The 18,159-nt window shown below is 40.8% G+C and overlaps 1 protein-coding gene across 39 annotated transcripts in view; it reads left to right on the top strand.

The window, feature by feature from the left end:
- The first annotated feature begins 684 nt into the window (after positions 1–684).
- The window catches only part of LOC121683756 (elastin-like), a 60,283-nt gene continuing 42,808 nt past the window's right edge, over positions 685–18,159 (top strand). For 25 of the 39 annotated variants that reach the window (XM_042063533.1, XM_042063545.1, XM_042063548.1 and 22 more), the window contains exons 1-18: positions 685–968; positions 11,138–11,200; positions 12,085–12,114; positions 13,822–13,890; positions 14,217–14,243; positions 14,620–14,676; positions 14,885–14,914; positions 15,150–15,215; positions 15,431–15,457; positions 15,675–15,740; positions 15,981–16,007; positions 16,223–16,288; positions 16,569–16,595; positions 16,817–16,882; positions 17,163–17,189; positions 17,414–17,479; positions 17,660–17,686; positions 17,944–17,985. In XM_042063533.1, the coding sequence (XP_041919467.1) occupies positions 893–968; positions 11,138–11,200; positions 12,085–12,114; positions 13,822–13,890; positions 14,217–14,243; positions 14,620–14,676; positions 14,885–14,914; positions 15,150–15,215; positions 15,431–15,457; positions 15,675–15,740; positions 15,981–16,007; positions 16,223–16,288; positions 16,569–16,595; positions 16,817–16,882; positions 17,163–17,189; positions 17,414–17,479; positions 17,660–17,686; positions 17,944–17,985 (859 nt within the window). In that variant the 5' untranslated portion in view covers positions 685–892. The remainder of the gene's footprint in view (positions 969–11,137; positions 11,201–12,084; positions 12,115–13,821; positions 13,891–14,216; positions 14,244–14,619; positions 14,677–14,884; positions 14,915–15,149; positions 15,216–15,430; positions 15,458–15,674; positions 15,741–15,980; positions 16,008–16,222; positions 16,289–16,568; positions 16,596–16,816; positions 16,883–17,162; positions 17,190–17,413; positions 17,480–17,659; positions 17,687–17,943; positions 17,986–18,159) is intronic. The other 14 variants (XM_042063534.1, XM_042063565.1, XM_042063540.1 and 11 more) reach the window with 14 other exon arrangements.

Here is an 18,159-nt window from a genome sequence, read left to right on the forward strand (position 1 = left end):
CGGGGCCCTGACAGAGACGTGCTAACAGACAGACCTCTGTCACGGAGCCTTTTCCCCTGAGAGGGTTTCTCACTGCCCTGCCAGAGCCCCCCTCACCTCCCACCCCCCTCTCTCTTTCCTCCTCTCTCCTCTAGCTATCTCTCTGTGTCTCCCTTCACCTCTCCCTCTCTCTCTCCCTCTCTCTCTCCCCCTCTCTCTCTCTGTCCAAAGTGGGCAGCACTATTTCCAGTCTCTCTAGAGCTGGTCTGTTAGTCTTTTCTGCTGATGCTGCTCTCCCTCTGTTTGTCAGCAGCTACGTAAAGAATATAATGCTTTTGTGAGTGACTTTCGCCCATACGCTGTGTCCTATTCCCAGAGAGAGGCTTTACGTCCCAAACAAAGCTGTCCTCTAAGGATAAGGCAAATAATTAAAACAAGATTGCCTTTAGTTTCTGCTCCCCTCTTTTCACTTGAAAGATAAGTCCTCTTAAAATCCATGCAAATGTTTGGCAGACAGTAAAATTCATTTCAGACAAGTGGGTGGGAAGGTCTCTCCCTCTCCTTCTCCCTCTTTCTCTCTCTCCCTCTTGCACTCTTTCTCTCACTCCCCTTCTCTCTCTCTCTGTCTCTCTCTCTTTCTCTCTCTCTCTCTCTCTTTCTCTCACTCCCTCTCTCTGGCAGCAGCCTGCATTGTTGGCAGGAGTGTCCAGAATAAAAACAGCAACACCAGACATAGGAGAGAAAAAAGTGAAATGATCCATTGAACTGAAAGTCTTTGCCCTTTCCTAATTACGTCGTGTCCAGTATCTTTTGCTTTTTTTTTTCAAAACTTTGAGTACTTTATGAAGTGGTAATTAGCTTGTGGAGAATAAAACCAGCTGATTTGGACAGGGCTGGGGCATTTTGGAGTGAGATGGCTAACAGCAAGGTTGTATCACTCCTTCTCGGATTCCTCCTCCTCGCTCTGCTTCAACCTTCCCTTCAAGGAGGTAGGTGTACAGTTTTAGGTTTATGGCTCTCTATAGAACCGCACCACATACCCTGGCAACAGGTGCAGCTCTCTTCAGGCTTATACATTCAGTGTTTTCTAAAAGCTGTCACTGCTTTTAGTTTATTGGCTTTTTAAAGCGCAAAGTTACAGTTTACCCCTAGTCATTTTACCTGATGAAATGCATGCAATGAGCACAGTCCAGACCGCACGGAGAAACATTAAATAAACACAGAGGAGAGTTCAATGGGATGCAAAATTAGTTTAACTTTAAATTAAGACTTGGGACCGTGCATCATTGTAGTCTGTATATTGTAGTGTGCTTTATTACCAACATGCCAACATTTAAACTAGTGCATTACCCAGGAGCAATAAAATTAATACAAATATTTGCTACAAGTATTTTTAGTACTTTAGTTAGTTCTGAGAAGCTTCACATCACAGTTTGTAAAAATCTCTGTCAGTACTGGTACTGTGGGTCCAGGACAACATACCGCATGCTACATTTGGAAGGATGTGTGCCAATATGATGCATTACTACTGAATCTAAGTCTCGCAAGTCTTTCATGTTGAGATAGATAGATAGATAGATAGATACTTTATTGATCCCCAGGGGAAATTCAAGAGGTAACCCTGATACTGCACAATTATTGAAGATCTTCATTTAAGGGATTTAAACTTAATGCATCCACAATACCCACTCGTTATTTTAAAGTATAAGTGTAGTTATAAGGTAATTTGACATCAAATTCTAGTTTTATTATTATACACTTAGAAACCCAGTAATTTTATGTAACAGCCATGTCACAAAATACACTGCCATTATGCAACATAAGATGATCTGTCAATAGCCCTTACTTTGAATCTCAATATCCTGAGCTGTTCTCAAAAAGCTTGAGAGTGACTTCATTGTTGCAGGCACACAGCTCTCGTACACATTGCATCAATGAGTCTACAGCTGGCGCCTTTTCCCTGTCAGTTTCATCATGCAGAATAACCCATAATAAACTCCCCAGTGGACAACGCTGCAGCTTTGAGCGTACCGACGGCTGTTGAATTGACAGCTTTGGCAGCCTCCTCTTGTGTGTCTTCGAGTTGTTTCGGATGCCTAGTTCCCTTACCATACTTTTTATTACCATCATTCATTGTTTTTTTTTTTTTTTTTGTTGTTGTTTTGTGTTTTGGAACTGAGGCAGAAACTCTGAATGAGAGCAGAGCTGCAGAGAGTTAGAGAGTAAACAGCATTATCCTCTCCAAAGTCGTGAGTTTCCAGTCTTCCAGTGCTGTTTCTTGGACGGGACTTGCAGAGTTGTTTAGCTTCAATTGGAAAGCATGCAAAGGTCTGCTGCTGGCTTAAACACAAAGCCAGCCTCTCAGTGATTTATTTACTTGCTCTGAATAATTTCTGTGGCACTCATTATTAGTGTATCTATTTTCAAGCTGTTGTCTCACATATATATTTCAATGCTGTCTCGTCTGTGTTGCATGTGTTACCGGAATGCATTTTAAAGCTACTGTGCATATATTTTCTTTTAATACTGTAGGATACGTTTGCAGCAACCTATGCATTGTAGTTTCCACATCTCCGCAGCAGATGTTATCAAAGCTATATATAAACTATGCTCATCTGTGAAGCACCTGCTAAATGTGGAGACATACATTAAGCTGGATTTCGTATCCTGATTTTAATTTTTTCCTATTCATGTGTTTGTCCTTACATGCGAGGGTGGTACAACTGCAGTTGTTCAGTTCCATTGTAGAGCAACTCTCTGGGCAGCTCCATACAGACTTAACAACATCCTCTCTCTGTTGTGAACATCAATATTGGCTTAAACCGCCTTTGATCCTTCAGACATTTTTTCCAGAGGTGTTAAATTCGGTTTCATGTGGCAAGAGGACCAGTTTTATTGCAGCTGCGAATTAGGGCCAATCACTACTTCATGCCAATATCATCAAACCATCCCCATTAAGACCCACAGCCATAAAAAATATCGCTGCTGGTGTCCAAGGGAATATGGTTGAGAGCTGTGGAACTTCGGCTTGTTTTTCTCTGTAAGAGTGAAACAGATCAGTGAAGGCGAATTTAGTCATAGCTGGACAGAAATAGTGTTTTTTTCCCCTTGGATGTCATCATTCTCTGTTGTTGTCTGCTAAGGGGGTGATTTCAATGCATTGTACTGTACGAGCATCCGTCAGACAAAATGGAAAGGAAGTTTGCTGTGATCAAGTTGCAGTAAATCTCGAAAGACAGGGCAGCTGGGAGTTAACGCATTATTTATGTTGCAATTGAGAGTGGAGGGAGTGTGAAGCCAATGCATTTCAGTGAAGTAAAGAAAAATGCCTAACCCTTCAGACCCTGTCCCCAGTGTCTAAAAGAGAACCAACTTTGTCAATGTCATAATCTGACACTTCCCACCGTCCATAGTCAGAAAAACCCTAAGGGGTTAGTATAATTATATGCTGTTTTGTTAGCATTCTTATACCTACATTCTGCAATGTATCACTCTAAACTATGTCACATGGATAATTCCAGGGTAATCAGTCTTTTCTGAATACATGCCAACATTTGATCTACTAACATAACTTTTTTTTTCAATAATAGGCTGTACTGTGTATTACTCATAGCTTACAGCTTCAAGGACATGACACAACTGTAATGGAGGTGGAGTGATTGCTTTGTTGATAGTGGACATAAACGACTTGAAAGTGGAAGGCCAACAAGAAAAGGTTTCAAAAAAGAAAACGCCTTGAGCTGGCTTTCATGGAAGTCTCATAAGAACTTAGGGGTGAATGTTTGCACAGTACCGAAGGTAGAGCTAAGGGGTCAGCTTCAGTGCTCTGCCCAAAACTTCAGAAGCATTTTTTAATCCATCAATTCTCCCCATCACTCACTCACATGTCCCTGGCTGAAGTTGAAGGCGGGTGAAATCATGGATGAGATGGTGCACCTCTGATGTGAAGGGATGTGAGGTGATGATAAATTGCTCTGATCCACTCTCGGTCCAGAAGTCATTATTTTGGTGCTGTGTTGGTGCAATGGCCTTTTTTCAGGGCCCTGACGATTTTGTATGGTTTGGCTTGCCAGTGCTGGCAGAGCCACAAGAAAAATGAATGTGACACGTCTCGTCTCGTGGTTTACCGGCAAAGGAAGCTTCAAAAGCAGCAGACGCGCCCTGCGCGTTGCGGCTGCACACACTGCACAAATTAACCCTGCGGTAGCCTACATGCACATGCACGTCTTGTTCTTGAGCATTTCAGAGCTTCCCGAACAGTGTGGAAATGCATGCAACTTATTCTTATCTTCATAATCCTGTTTCTGAAAAGCCTGTAAAAAGCACACTGCCGACTATGAATTTGTATTAGTGGGAGAATAGAGCTATCTATCCTGAGACAAGGTTCAATCCATTAGTTCATTCTGCTTGCCTTAAGAGCTCTTGAGAAACCAGGCCTGCATAAACGTTATGTGGTGACCTCAACTCTCAACACCACTTTGCTATGGACTCCTGGCTTGTTGGCAAGGAACAGCATTGGAGTACTGTTGTCGATAAGCAGTTTCGTTTTGCAGTATTAATTTATTACTTGTCGTAATCACTGTGAGGCCTATGTTAACAGGCCTGTCATCTAGGCAGCTACAGTATATCTTCGTCCCGCATTGAAAACATGCTTTCTTTCACAACACGCAACCCTGAAGTCATGACAGAACAAAATGAGACCCCAGGGAAATCACTTGAGCTAAACATAAGGAACGCTGCATTGAGTCTATAGAAAATGCTCCATCATAACACATGTAAGCACTGACGGGAAAACGCTTTACTATCAGCTGGGCTAGTCCAGGCGCTCTGAGTGTGGCAAGCACCAAGAGCAGACTTTGGAATGAGTGGACTGAACGGAAAAGAGAGATGGAGATGTATCATGTTTAGAGTGACTTTTGTATGCATGTGTGAGAAACAAATGAGGTGTGATGAGGGTACTTTATGCACGCATGTTTAGGAATTTCAGAATTAGGATGAGATCAACTCTCTTCATAAGGATGGGATCTCCATACATCAAACTAGGCTCTCATAAATGTGGAACAGTTTTGTTCTTCACCCTGCCAGATCAAAATAGGCTCTTTGACAAAGATGAAATATAAAGTGCGAGTTTCCTGTTTGTTTTATATCCGTGACTAATATCATAGAAGGAGAAGTCATTTTAACTCCGGTGCTCTCTGCCAATGGTTTGACAACGGGGTACACTTAAACCAGATGATTTGTTCCAACTTGTCTGAGCATGCTGCGAATTCCCCAGAGTAGGCCCAGATCCTGCGAAATTACATGGACACTGGACAGTCCACAGAGATGGTCACTGAAGGGTGTTTTTTCCCCTTCCTTTTACGCATAACCACCATACTGTCTCATCTCCCAGGTCTACAATGAACCTCAGTCTGCACGACCATGGACTGAGCCCAGTAAATCTACCCTCCTACAAAATGTTACATCTGTGAGGCATTTGGAGCAGCTCGTCAATGTTTGTTTTATGGTAATCATAAAGTGCTATTGGGTAATGCAGCTCCACCAGATTATGTTTTCATGGCATTTCCATTTTATTTGACATCAGGTTTGTTCTCGTCATGTCCACAGTCTTATTGAAGGTAGGACGACAACAAAACCATCACTCTGACACTATGAAGATGTACTTATCTTGTCTTTCAGAGAACAGGCTTACTTTAAATAAATAAGTACAATAAGTTTGTCATGGGATTGTCGGTAACCCTATTTGCTTTAACTTTAGTTCAATAAATTAGATCACTTGGTAATGGAGGCCATCCAGTGTGACTTAAGCTATATTGGGTAAAACATAAATCTTCTATTTATTACTTTTTCAGTCAACCTAAATAGTCAACTACAAGTGTGGTACTGCTGTTGTTTAGTCAGTGTATTGTATTGTATTGTATTGTATTGTAGGAGTTGGTAACGTCAAATTGTTGTGAGCCATTTTCAACTCGGAGGGAAATATGAGTTGAATTCTACTTGGCCTTCAATTGAAGGCATTGTTGTAACATAAGACCACTTGGCAGAAAGCAAACCGGGCTAGTGGGGTAGAGTTTCCTCTACTCAAGCTGGGAAGCTACAGTTCCTCTTTTTTCCAACATATGCATGGTTTTAACCAAAAAATGAAACTTGTCATCTCTCTGTCTTATCCAATTATTAGCTAGAAGATGCCTCATCAATCATCTTTTGTGATGGAGTCAAGAAATCAGTGCGAGTCTTATGAGACCCTTATGTGGTGTGGGAAGAGCAGTCATGCATTCTGTCTGTGGTTAGGAAGGGATCAGTGCAGAGCGTCTGTGCAACCTCCTATCCAGTAAACACCAGATTGTAATGGGAGTTTTGGATAATCCTGCAAACATCTGAAAGTTTTCCAGATGACCACGTTGGTTAGTCTCAAAAACTCATCTTAGCAGAGTCTAAAATGCACCTTGTGCCATTGAAGAAAAAAACACTTTATGAGGAAATAACAAAGCAAGATACTTTTTCATTTTTGGTTGAAAATGAGACGCACAAGATAATGTGGATGTGTGAGACTGGTATTTGGCTGTTCTCCAAATAAGAATATACAAGGGGGTGTCATTTTTTCGCCCCATTTGGTATGCAACCTCATTCGAAGGGATTCCACAGTACTTTAAGCCACAGAAGCAGCCTCAGAATTTTGGTTTGACAGAATTTCAAAACTGAAAAGTGAAAGAAATGAGGGGTTGGTGGGGACAGGACAGGAGTAGAGGGGGATGACGGCCTCAGAGAGAACATGTGACGTGGGATTCTTTTTTTTTTTCCAGGGGTGGTCTGGGAATTTTGCAGTTCATCACTTGAAAATTTACAACATCAGATTCCACCTCTAAGCCCTGAGGTGCAGGAATGCATGGCTTTGGCCAATGTCTTCCCCCCTGGGAAGCTTTTTTCCTAATTCTGCTCTTCACTTTGTCATTCCTGGCAGGTGAAAGTCAGCCAAGACTTTCAAAGGCGAAGCCCAGACCATTCAGATGAGATCAGAATCCCACCTCTTCCTTAAATCACTGCCGCCTGTGTCTGTCGTGTGTTTATTTGACTTTGCATGCCGCACATTTGTGCTCTCTGCACCACAGATGTGTCAGGCACTTGTGCTGGAGGCCTGAATTCAGATATCGCTGAGATTCACTTCTTTTCACTCTGCTTTCTACTTATTCTCTCTTTTCTCCTTGATCTTCCCCTTTTTGTTCCTTGTGGGGGCACACACTGTGCCAGAGCCCCCCCACCCCAGACACCACATGATCTCTGAGGGAGAACGCAAGGGCCACCATCCAGATCTTGTCAGCAGTCTGAGATAGTGACCTAGCATAGAAAACAAATTAGGCTTTTTGTTTGTCACCACTTCAAGAGAACCATTTGTTCCCTGAAGAGGCCTGTTTTTTGTTTTGTTTTTGGATTCAGATAAATCGTTTTGGCCATTTTATTTATCACCACAACACCATGTTTTATGAGGGTAGAAAATCCACTTTAGAGAATGTAGGAAAAAGGACTAATTTTCCTTGCTAGCACTGCTGGGCCCTGGCCACTGCTTGTCTGGACATATGCATTATATTTAGTGAGTCTCACAGCAATTAACTGTGCAATATACTGTTTGACACCTGTATTGTGTATCACCAAAAAAAACATAACATTCCACCTATATCTTAATCAGATTTTTAAGCATTTCAGTGTTTACTGAAGTTAATCCAGATGCTCATAACTGATGTAATTTCATAATAATTTCATTTCAGAACAGTTTAAACCAGACTGATTAGATCAGGACTTGGCAGATCAAAGAGTGCTCTGTAAATCAAATATATAACATATGTTTGCCCATGCAGTCACCCAAAAGCCTTTAATTATGTGACAGTTCATAAATCATGACCAAATGTCTCTATTCTAAGGAAATATTCTGAAATATGGGCCTAATGAGATTGCTTCTCATGACGCCTGTTCTCATGACATAAGCATATAGTACATTTTATTATATTATGTGTTGGCCTAACTGGACTTTTCTGAATTGTGCATTTATGTGCATTATTCAACATCATCTTACTTCTAAAAATGGCACCTCATCTGAACGGAGATGGTGGAATACAATGACACTAAGAAGGGCTACATTGCTTGAGATCATAAGCCTCTACATTTGGGAAGGGGAGTGAATGGCATTTCAAATTCAAAAGCTGGTGACTTAGTTTACGAGCATTCACATATAATCAACACTGGCATGAAATGGGCAGAGAAGTTATACTTAATTTGTTACACTTGAATGTTTGATCGGTACTTGAAGATTGAAATAGCAGACATGTTCAAGTAAGGTCTCTAAAGACCTTAAAGATAGTTGGAATAAGTAACAACAATGAAGAAAACTGGTGTGACAGTTGCTAAGTGGCTTGTGACATTGACTGTGAGTAACAATCAGTTGTCATTTTTTGAACAGGCCTAATGCTAACTGACTACAACAAGAATAATCATTTTTATGCACCACAAAACCCACATCAGAGCCATATGCTTACAGTAGAGAGCCACATGTGATCAAGCTAGCTGACAGTGCCTCAGCTGACAGCGTCGTCTGTCTTTCATGGGGTGGCCTGTGTGGTGGTTGGAAGTATGAAACCTCTGATGAGGGTGGGCCACCCAACCTCACGGCTCCTTATGGCATGACTGATTACTCACCATGACAGTGAATTATTCACCATGATGGACCCAGGAAAATTTCCGAAACGGTCCATTATGGCGAATCAAAGTCTTCTAATGCAGCATTAGCAATGTGCACATAACATTTTGTTGGATAAATGTCCAGTGAATATGTAAATGTACTAGCCCAGGCTATACAGTAAATGTACAGTTTAGTTAAAAGATGAAACACAGGTTTCACATCTATATTAATGATTGTGTGAGCAAAGACCATCTTGGAGTGCCTCATTTTTCTGTTTTCTCAAAATAACCTTGCATAAGTCCACAAACGAGTTACTATTAGTGCTGCTTGGGTAAGAGGTGTATTCCTCTGGTGCTCTTCAGCTTGGAGATCAAAAATGTTTCCCAAATAAACAGTAATTCTGAGGCACTCACAAGGAATATAAATTAAAAAGCTGCATAACTTTGAAAGTAGGTATGTTTGTTGTTTGAGCCAGTTAGGAAGTGTTATTCGTACAGACGTGAATAAAACCTGAGAGAAACGGACACAGTGTTGCATGGCATCGATTCGAAGGCATCGAGGACAGCAGGATCAGACCATGGGACTGAACCTCCTGCACTCTCTCTGAACTCTGAGTCAGGAAATCCTCCCTTTGATTCTGAGATAAGGGTCTGGCTTGCTCCATGGAGAACAATCACGTTGGCTCGCTGGACCAAGCACCAGCGCTGCCCATCCTGAATGCTGGGTCTGTCGCCCAGCAACCCTTCTGCCCTCCAAGACTGTAGACATTGTTTTGAGAAATACTCTGTAAATCTCTGTGCTACAGGTCTTAATCTGTTCAGTAATTGCTGATTGCTGTGAGCCAAGACGATAACCAGACACTTGTTCAGAGACACTCGATAGGCACTGATGACGTGGTCAGATCTCCAGAGGGATTTTCTTAGTAGCTCGTGAAATGCTGAGAACTTCACACTTGTGCCGTGCAGTCAGTGGATTCGTTCTTGGGTATGTTGCAATCCTGAGGCAGCTTTGTTGGAAGTGTCAGGCTTGAGAGTTCTCACAGTCAAGCCAAGACGCTAATTCCACAAGGCCAAAGGGTTGGAAATCTGATCACGTTCCAGACTGTTCCAACTCCCCTATTGTCCCTGTTAAAACCAGTTTGAAGGCATCCTTTGTGAAGATCTATCAGTTTGAATATGAGATCATTTGTTATTCGGACGATATGTCTGCCACAGTATTTCAAATAAATGTTCAATGGAAAAGGTCTCTATATTCCCTTGTAAAAGTGCATTGTGAAAATAAAGAGCAGAGCGCCATACCAAGCGTTCTGTTTTAATATGCAGATCCCTACTGGCATCGTCTTTTGGGTTGAAAATATTGTTTTTCTTAAACAAAAACAGACTGGATAGACTAAATATTTTCGACGCCATCTAATCAAATTTTGTGCATGATTTTAGGATTTGGAGCACAAATAAAACCATGCTGAAACATGTCCTCCCTCAACCTCTCTCTCAAAACATGAATGCTGGCCTGATGCTCAGGCCCTCCTTGGTCTGCTCAAGGCAGCATTTTTCACAGTTTATGCTTAACTTTCCACCAGAAATACTGTACATGTATGTGCAAGCTCATTAACGCACTTTGTTCCATTTGTTCATTGCCTCATTCGCTTGACCTGGTGCCAGCGCTGATCTGTAATCGGAGTCAAACTGTAAAACGATTTCTCGTTTTCTCTCGATTCTCTTGCAGCCATACAGTACTGCTTCTCCCCTCCACTTTAATTGGATTTGAAGGCTTGCTTGCTCAATTGTCTCATTAAGCATCGTGTAAGAGGACTTGATGGAAAGATTTCATGCTTTCAGTGTGAGGGTAATTCAGCATCGGATTACCTGTAAAAGACATTGATTGCACCATCTCACTGACAATGAAAGTGTAAATGGTTTTGGTCTAGCGAAAGAACAGACAGTAATTCTCTGTAATTCCCCTTAGGTTGTATACATTGCCTAAACTGAGGAGACAGAGTGGTGCAGCAGTGTGCATGCCACACAGCCCCCCTAATAAACACTCGAGAGTCGTGGACATGTGGCTTACATTAATTGGCCTCCAAACACATGTAAAGCCCATTAAATATGATCTCCATCATCGTGAGGGCCGCTCTCATGCAACAACAGGGCCCTGTGACACAAACCAGGTTTTCACCTACAAACGCACGGTGACTTTATAACTGATGTCTGAACTCATAGGGTCGTTAGGAGTCTTGCAGGCAACAGATGCATGTTCACTGCAGGTCTTTGTGTAGATTTTTTATAAACATTACATTACAATCATTACAAGATTACATCTCTGTAAAACAAGTTGACCTGCTAGGACTTGGGAGGCACTGTCTATTTCCCGAACCTTTTAGACAAACCTAAGAGTGTTATACAATGTACACAATTTTGAAGTAAGCATGAAATGAAAAAGAGAAAAAAACTAAAAGTATTGCAATATGTCTGTGTTTTTTTTTTTCAGGTGTGTATGTCCCAGCAGGAGGTGTCGGAGGAGGTGCTGGACCAGGTGCTGGTGCTTACCCAGGTATAACTCATTTCAGCATGTCTCAAGGACAAATTATCAGGATAAATAAGAACATGTGGAGATAGTTTTCACTGTACTGAGTATAAATATTTATGGAAGAAAGGCAATTATCATAATTGTTGGTTCTTATGCTGTGCTCACAACATTACAAAACCCTCTCTGACCAAACCTATTATGTTGCTGTGAATGAATGTAAAAACAACATGTAATTTTAATTCTTAATGCCATGCTTACAAGGATCAGTCAGACAGCATTGCAAAATACACACAAGTTGGACAGTGTAATCTAAACTGTTCTCACATTTCTATTCCAACCGAATCTTTCCCTACGGAAAGAAACAAGGAACGGGGAATTCAGTTAAAGATGGACGACATCTATCATGAATTTACAGCTTGTCAGTCAGATGCAATGGTCTGCTTCGACCAGAATTAAAAGTATATTGCCTGAAACAAATCCATCATGTTCACTGTCACAGATTTTGTGGAAACAGGCCTTGCACCTCTGCTCTATGCTAATCTAATGCTCTGCGTCGGTCGATGGTACATCTGGATAAGCCATATCCATCCATTTTTTTTAACATCACGGGCCGTAAATCCCTGTGAAGAGCAACATGAAGGTCGAGCATTGCCTCACTTTGAAGGGTCCTGCTCCTGAGAAGATTTAGAGCCGGCTCAGCCCTATGTTGGCCAGTGGAAGTAATTACTCCAGTCAGCCATTCCCTGACACGACACAGTCTAGATGATCTAAGCTGAGCTACAGGGAGCATGCACTTGGGACAGCTGAAGTAAGATGTTAACTGCTACTGGCTGAAGGGCATAAATCTCTCTTGTACACATTTTCATATGTCTGACATTTAACTGTATGTTTTTATGTGTATACTGTAGGAGCAGGGGGATACAAACCAGCGAAACCTGGTAAGTCTACATGGCTTCAATTTTTATTTACAAGATAGTAAACCAATAAGGCACTCAATTTTTCCGTTGATGTGATTTAATGGTGATTAAAATGTGACAAAAAGGATGAACCCAGGCAAGTGTCATCTGTTTGGTTTATGAGTTCAAATCTTTAAGTGTTGCCTTGTTTATTAAAATGCTTTACACTCTGTTCCAATCAGTATACTTCATGTTCATGCAGCGTGATGTGTGCCTACGTACTTACTCGCGTAGTGCGTACATTTCATCAGGGTAGTGTTGTGTCAAATCAAACACCAACTCTGTGCCCATAGCAGAAATGACGATCACAATATTTAAACATAATGTTACGGTTTTCTTCTATTTGATAGCGGCATAGTTGTACTTTGTTAAACGTTAACAGTTTAATGTTATAATAACTTGCTTATACATCTGTAAAATATGTTTTTCACCTCTGCTACTCCAACTTCCTCAAATGCCATTATCATGAGTTTGAAAATTGCTCTCCACTTCCACTACGTAGCCAAGATGACAACCGCTGAGGAAGAAAAGTGTTCAGCATTCCACACTGAAATTTATGACCGTCATGAGTACACCATCCGGTTACCTAAAGCATACTAAGTGTCACCATTAATATCAGTGTGAATGCACTTATGCACTCAAATTAGGAATTGTAAGTACAGTACAGAATTACTGTATGCAGATTGGAACAGAGTGTTAGTCTTTATTTGGCAGCCATGTTGCAGAATGGATCATACAATTTTACAGAAAGAAAAATTAGGCAATTATAAGTGATTTCATCACACTTGAGGTTATATGGGCTGTGCTGCAAGTTCTAATTGTTTAGATTCGATTAACATGAAGTATTTCAGCCAATGCATTGCACAGCTACAGAAATCTTCAAAGAGATCACCTCATGAGCGAAACACTAAACAGCCACGCGGATGGAACAGTACAGTAAAATTTGGCAGTAGGCCTACGTCTGATCAGAAATTATAGCAGAATATTTTTAAGTGATTGCTTTGTCTTGGGCTTACTCAGGCCTACTACTTGTGGACATGTTGACACAACTGTAGACATAATTGTTATGGACTAACACGATTTGTTACTCACTGATGGTTTAGAGGCACTGGAAAATATCTGGGGAGAAAAATATTAATATCCAATACAATCACGGCAACAGTATTACAATACATTTTATATTTCCTGCTGCAAGACGTTACACTGTTTATTTGACCTGGTTTTCCTACCTCTTACCCCAGCATCTCCAAAGCCTTGCCCAGAGGCAACTCGAGACATATCTATCTAAATCCACTTGTGTTAAGATATTAAAAGCAGAGTGGCTGTTATATTTGGCCTTGCTACTTATCTCCAAATGGCAGCATACATTCATGGCATGCTCATACAGCTCTTTGTGCCTTTGTGCTTGATACAATCCAGAAATAGACAACAATGGCACTCGTATCAGTTCTGGTAGCAATAAAAAGCCAGTACTTTGTCCACCATTAAGTCAGTTTACAATGTGCTACAACAGTAAACCCAGTCATTAAGTACTTTAGCTTTTACTCTTGTTAAACCCATTGTCCATCTAGGTGTTGGCCATTCCATTCTTGCACGTGCGACACATATCCCTTTGTGAAAACGAGAGCTGTTTTAAGGAGGCCTAATGAGCATGATAAAAGACCATAATCATGCTTTTCTCTTCATCAGCATATGGTGGAGCAGGAGGCTTGGTGCCAGGAGGAGGAGCTGGAGGATTAGTACCTGGAGGATATGGAGGTCGGTTGGTGGCCATGCTTACAGTACTCACTGCTTGCCGAATAGATGGAGGTCCTAGATAATAGCTGTGTGGACCACTGCTGTGATAACACCCTTATATCATCATGGTTAAGATGATGTCTTGTGCAGCAGCATCTGGTTGCCAGAGGTGGATGAAGTCATCGAAGATTGCACTTATCTTTTAATAAGTAGATCAAGTAAACTGAGTTCATTGTCATCTGAAATTTCAGAATTGACTCATTTTTTGTGCTCTTACATGAGTTTTATGACCATGCTATGCACATTTGTTAAGCAATGTGTGATTCATTTGTAATGTCCTTTAACAGGAGCTGGAGCAAAGCCTCCTAAACCAGGTATGCCCAGATTGCTGGCAAGCAGTTAGTTATATTGTGCTAGATAGGCACTAGGCACTGAGGAAATACAAGTAGACAAGGATTGAGTCTATTCAAGGCCAAGGGTTGAAACCAAATAAATAAATAAAGCTACAGACATATGTGGAAGATTAGATTGTTCCTTTATATCCCAAGTAGAAGTCAGAACCATGCACAGCCCCACCCATTGTTGTGATACAGGTAGTTAGGAATTATCATCTTTGCTCAGCCGTTTGCCCTGAGTACTGGTGTACTGGTATACAATGTGCTTCAGAGGTGTTATGTTCTCCATGAGAGATGTTATGTTCTCCATGAGAGATGTTATGTTCTCCATCAGAGATGTTATGTTCTCCATCAGGGTATGGCGGTACAGGCGGCCTGGTTCCTGGACGAGGAGTTGGAGGATTTGGAGCTGGTGAGTTTGAGATTTGTTTGTTTATTCATTTTTCTGGTAGATATTCATCTGTCTAGTCATAAAAACATCCTGATAAAAGCATACCGATGCTACAGTGATTTTCATGTATCTATAATGAATAATAAGAGTTCAATATTCAATAATGACTATTTTTAGTACAAGTCTGACTTTATGAAACACACTTAAGCATGAGTTTGCTACTTTTAAGCAGGTACTGGTGGAAAGCCGCCTAAACCAGGTTAGTATAGATGTAGCAACAGCAATAACATGCACCCACCTCTCACAATTGTGTATGTTGATGTATGGATGTTTTCACACATTTTTATTTCTCAACACAAATGTCCTGAAATTCCTTTGCCCACACTGGCATGGGCATTGGGGAAAGCGGATTTGTATGAAATTATACTGTATGTGGAAAAGTTGATGAAGGTGATGATGATGATGATGATGATGGTGTTCTTCCTCTCCATCAGGCTATGGTAATCTTGGCGGTGTTGGCCCAGGAGGAGCAGGCTTAGGAGCTGGCGGACTTGGGGCAGGTGGGAGGCCTAGCAGTGCTTTACATTGCCATTGCTGGCAGATTTATCAAGCCAAAATGTCAATATTATGAATGTGCTGTTTGGAATACACACAGGGAAAAGATTTCATTGCTAGTTGTTAATCAGACTAATTGCTGGTCTAAGCCCAATCAAAATGTTTAAATGTTTGATAACTCATGGTTTATTATTAAAGTGTTTTTACCATTTTTAATCAGGAGCTGGTGGAAAGCCTCCTAAACCAGGTAAGTGCTGTAGATGTATCAACAACAATAACACGTACCAACCTCACCCTTTATGAATGGAACAGTTTCACACTTTTTCACATTTCTCAACACAAAAGTACCACAAATCCCTTGCCTACACAGGCATGGACGTAGCAAATTTGTATTATGAAATGATATTGTATATGTAAAGGTTGATGATGATGATGATGATGATGGTGTTCTTCCTCTCAATCAGGCTATGGTAATCTTGGCGGTGTTGGCCCAGGAGGAGCAGGCTTAGGAGCTGGCGGACTTGGGGCAGGTGGGAGGCCTAGCAGTGCTTTACATTGCCATTGCTGGCAGATTTATCAAGCCAAAATGTCAAGCCAAAATCAAGCCTAATTGCTAGTATAAGCCCAATTAAAATGTTGTTGAAATGTTTGATAGTTCATAGTTCATTATGAAGGTTTTTTTCGTTATTTCAAATAATGACTATTATAACAAGTCTGACTTTATGAAACATACTATTAGTATTAAGCATGAGTTTGCTACTTTTATACAGGAGCTGGTGGAAAGCCGCCTAAACCAGGTTAGTATAGATTTAGCGACAGCAATAACATGCACTCACCTCTCAGTTTATGGTTGTATGGATGTTTTCACACATTTTTATTTCTCAACACAAAAGTCCTTAAATTCCCTTGTCCACACAGGCATGGGCGAAGCTGATTTATATTGTGAAATTATATTGTATATGGAAAAGTTGAAGATGATGATGATGATGATGGTGTTCTTCCTCTCCATCAGGCTATGGTAATCTTGGCGGTGTTGGCCCAGGAGGAGCAGGCTTAGGAGCTGGCGGACTTGGGGCAGGTGGGAGGCCAAGCAGTGCTTTACATTGCCATTGCTGGCAGATTTATCAAGCCAAATGTCAATATCATGAAAATGCTGGAATACACACAGGGAAAAGGTTTCATTGCTAGTTGCTAATCAGCCTAATTGCTAGTATAAGCCCAATCAAAATGTTGTTGAAATGTTTGATAATTCATAATTCATTATGAAAGTATTTTTCACTATTTTAAATAATTACTACTTTAACAAGTTTAACTTTATGAAACATACTATTAAGCATGAGTTTGCTACTTTTACACAGGAGCTGGTGGAAAGCCGCCTAAACCAGGTTAGTATAGATTTAGCGACAGCAATAACATGCACTCACCTCTCAGTTTATGGTTGTATGGATGTTTTCACACATTTTTATTTCTCAACACAAAAGTCCTTAAATTCCCTTGTCCACACAGGCATGGGCGAAGCTGATTTATATTGTGAAATTATATTGTATATGGAAAAGTTGATGATGATGATGATGATGATGATGATGGTGTTCTTCCTCTCCATCAGGCTATGGTAATCTTGGCGGTGTTGGCCCAGGAGGAGCAGGCTTAGGAGCTGGCGGACTTGGGGCAGGTGGGAGGCCAAGCAGTGCTTTACATTGCCATTGCTGGCAGATTTATCAAGCCAAATGTCAATATCATGAAAATGCTGGAATACACACAGGGAAAAGGTTTCATTGCTAGTTGCTAATCAGCCTAATTGCTAGTCTAAGCCCAATCAAAATGTTGTTGAAATGTTTGATAATTCATAATTCATTATGAAAGTATTTTTCACTATTTTAAATAATTACTACTTTAACAAGTTTAACTTTATGAAACATACTATTAAGCATGAGTTTGCTACTTTTACACAGGAGCTGGTGGAAAGCCGCCTAAACCAGGTTAGTATAGATTTAGCGACAGCAATAACATGCCCCCACCTCTCAGTTTATGGATGTATGGATGTTTTCACACATTTTTATTTCTCAACACAAAAGTCCTTACATTCCCTTGTCAACACAGGCATGGGCGAAGCTGATTCATGTTGTGAAATGATGTTGTATATGGAAAAGTTGTTGATGATGACGATAATGATGATGATGATGGTGTTCTTCCTCTCCATCAGGCTATGGTAATCTTGGCGGTGTTGGCCCAGGAGGAGCAGGCTTAGGAGCTGGCGGACTTGGGGCAGGTGGGAGGCCAAGCAGTGCTTTACATTGCCATTGCTGGCAGATTTATCAAGCCAAAATGTCAATATTATGAATGTGCTGTTTGGAATAATTAGACTAATTGTTGGTCTAAGCCCAATCAAAATGTTGAAATTTTTGATAATTCATTGTTCATGATCAAACATTTTGCTATTTTTAATCAGGAGCTGGTGGAAAGCCTCCTAAACCAGGTAAGAGCTTTGAAATAAATTCATAGTTTATACAGACCTAATTTGTTGAACCACAAATTCCTTTCAGAATATGTGGGTTTAAACATCAATTGGAATGTTAGTAAAATGGTAATGATGATGGTTGAATTATATTTTCTTACCCACCCCATACTCGAGTTCTGTAAATATTTCTTGCTTAATACCTATGTAAATTATGTCCATGCATATGAGACAATGAACAAATGATGGAGGTCATTACATCATTGCTTCTCCATCAGGCTATGGTGGTGTTGGTGGCCTGGGTCCAGGTGGCGGTTTAGGTAGGAGGCCTTTATCCGTTTCATCACAGTCATGTCTATGGAGAGTGTTCATTGAGTGTAATGCAATGAAAGGGTAGAGTGGAATATTTATTTAAATATAAATCTACCTCTGGACGCCTTTGTGATTTTCTAAACCAGGAGGAGCTGGAGGAAAACCTCCTTAGCCATTTAAGG

Source organism: Alosa sapidissima, chromosome 15, assembly GCF_018492685.1.
Source record: "Alosa sapidissima isolate fAloSap1 chromosome 15, fAloSap1.pri, whole genome shotgun sequence".
Taxonomy (NCBI): domain Eukaryota; kingdom Metazoa; phylum Chordata; class Actinopteri; order Clupeiformes; family Clupeidae; genus Alosa; species Alosa sapidissima.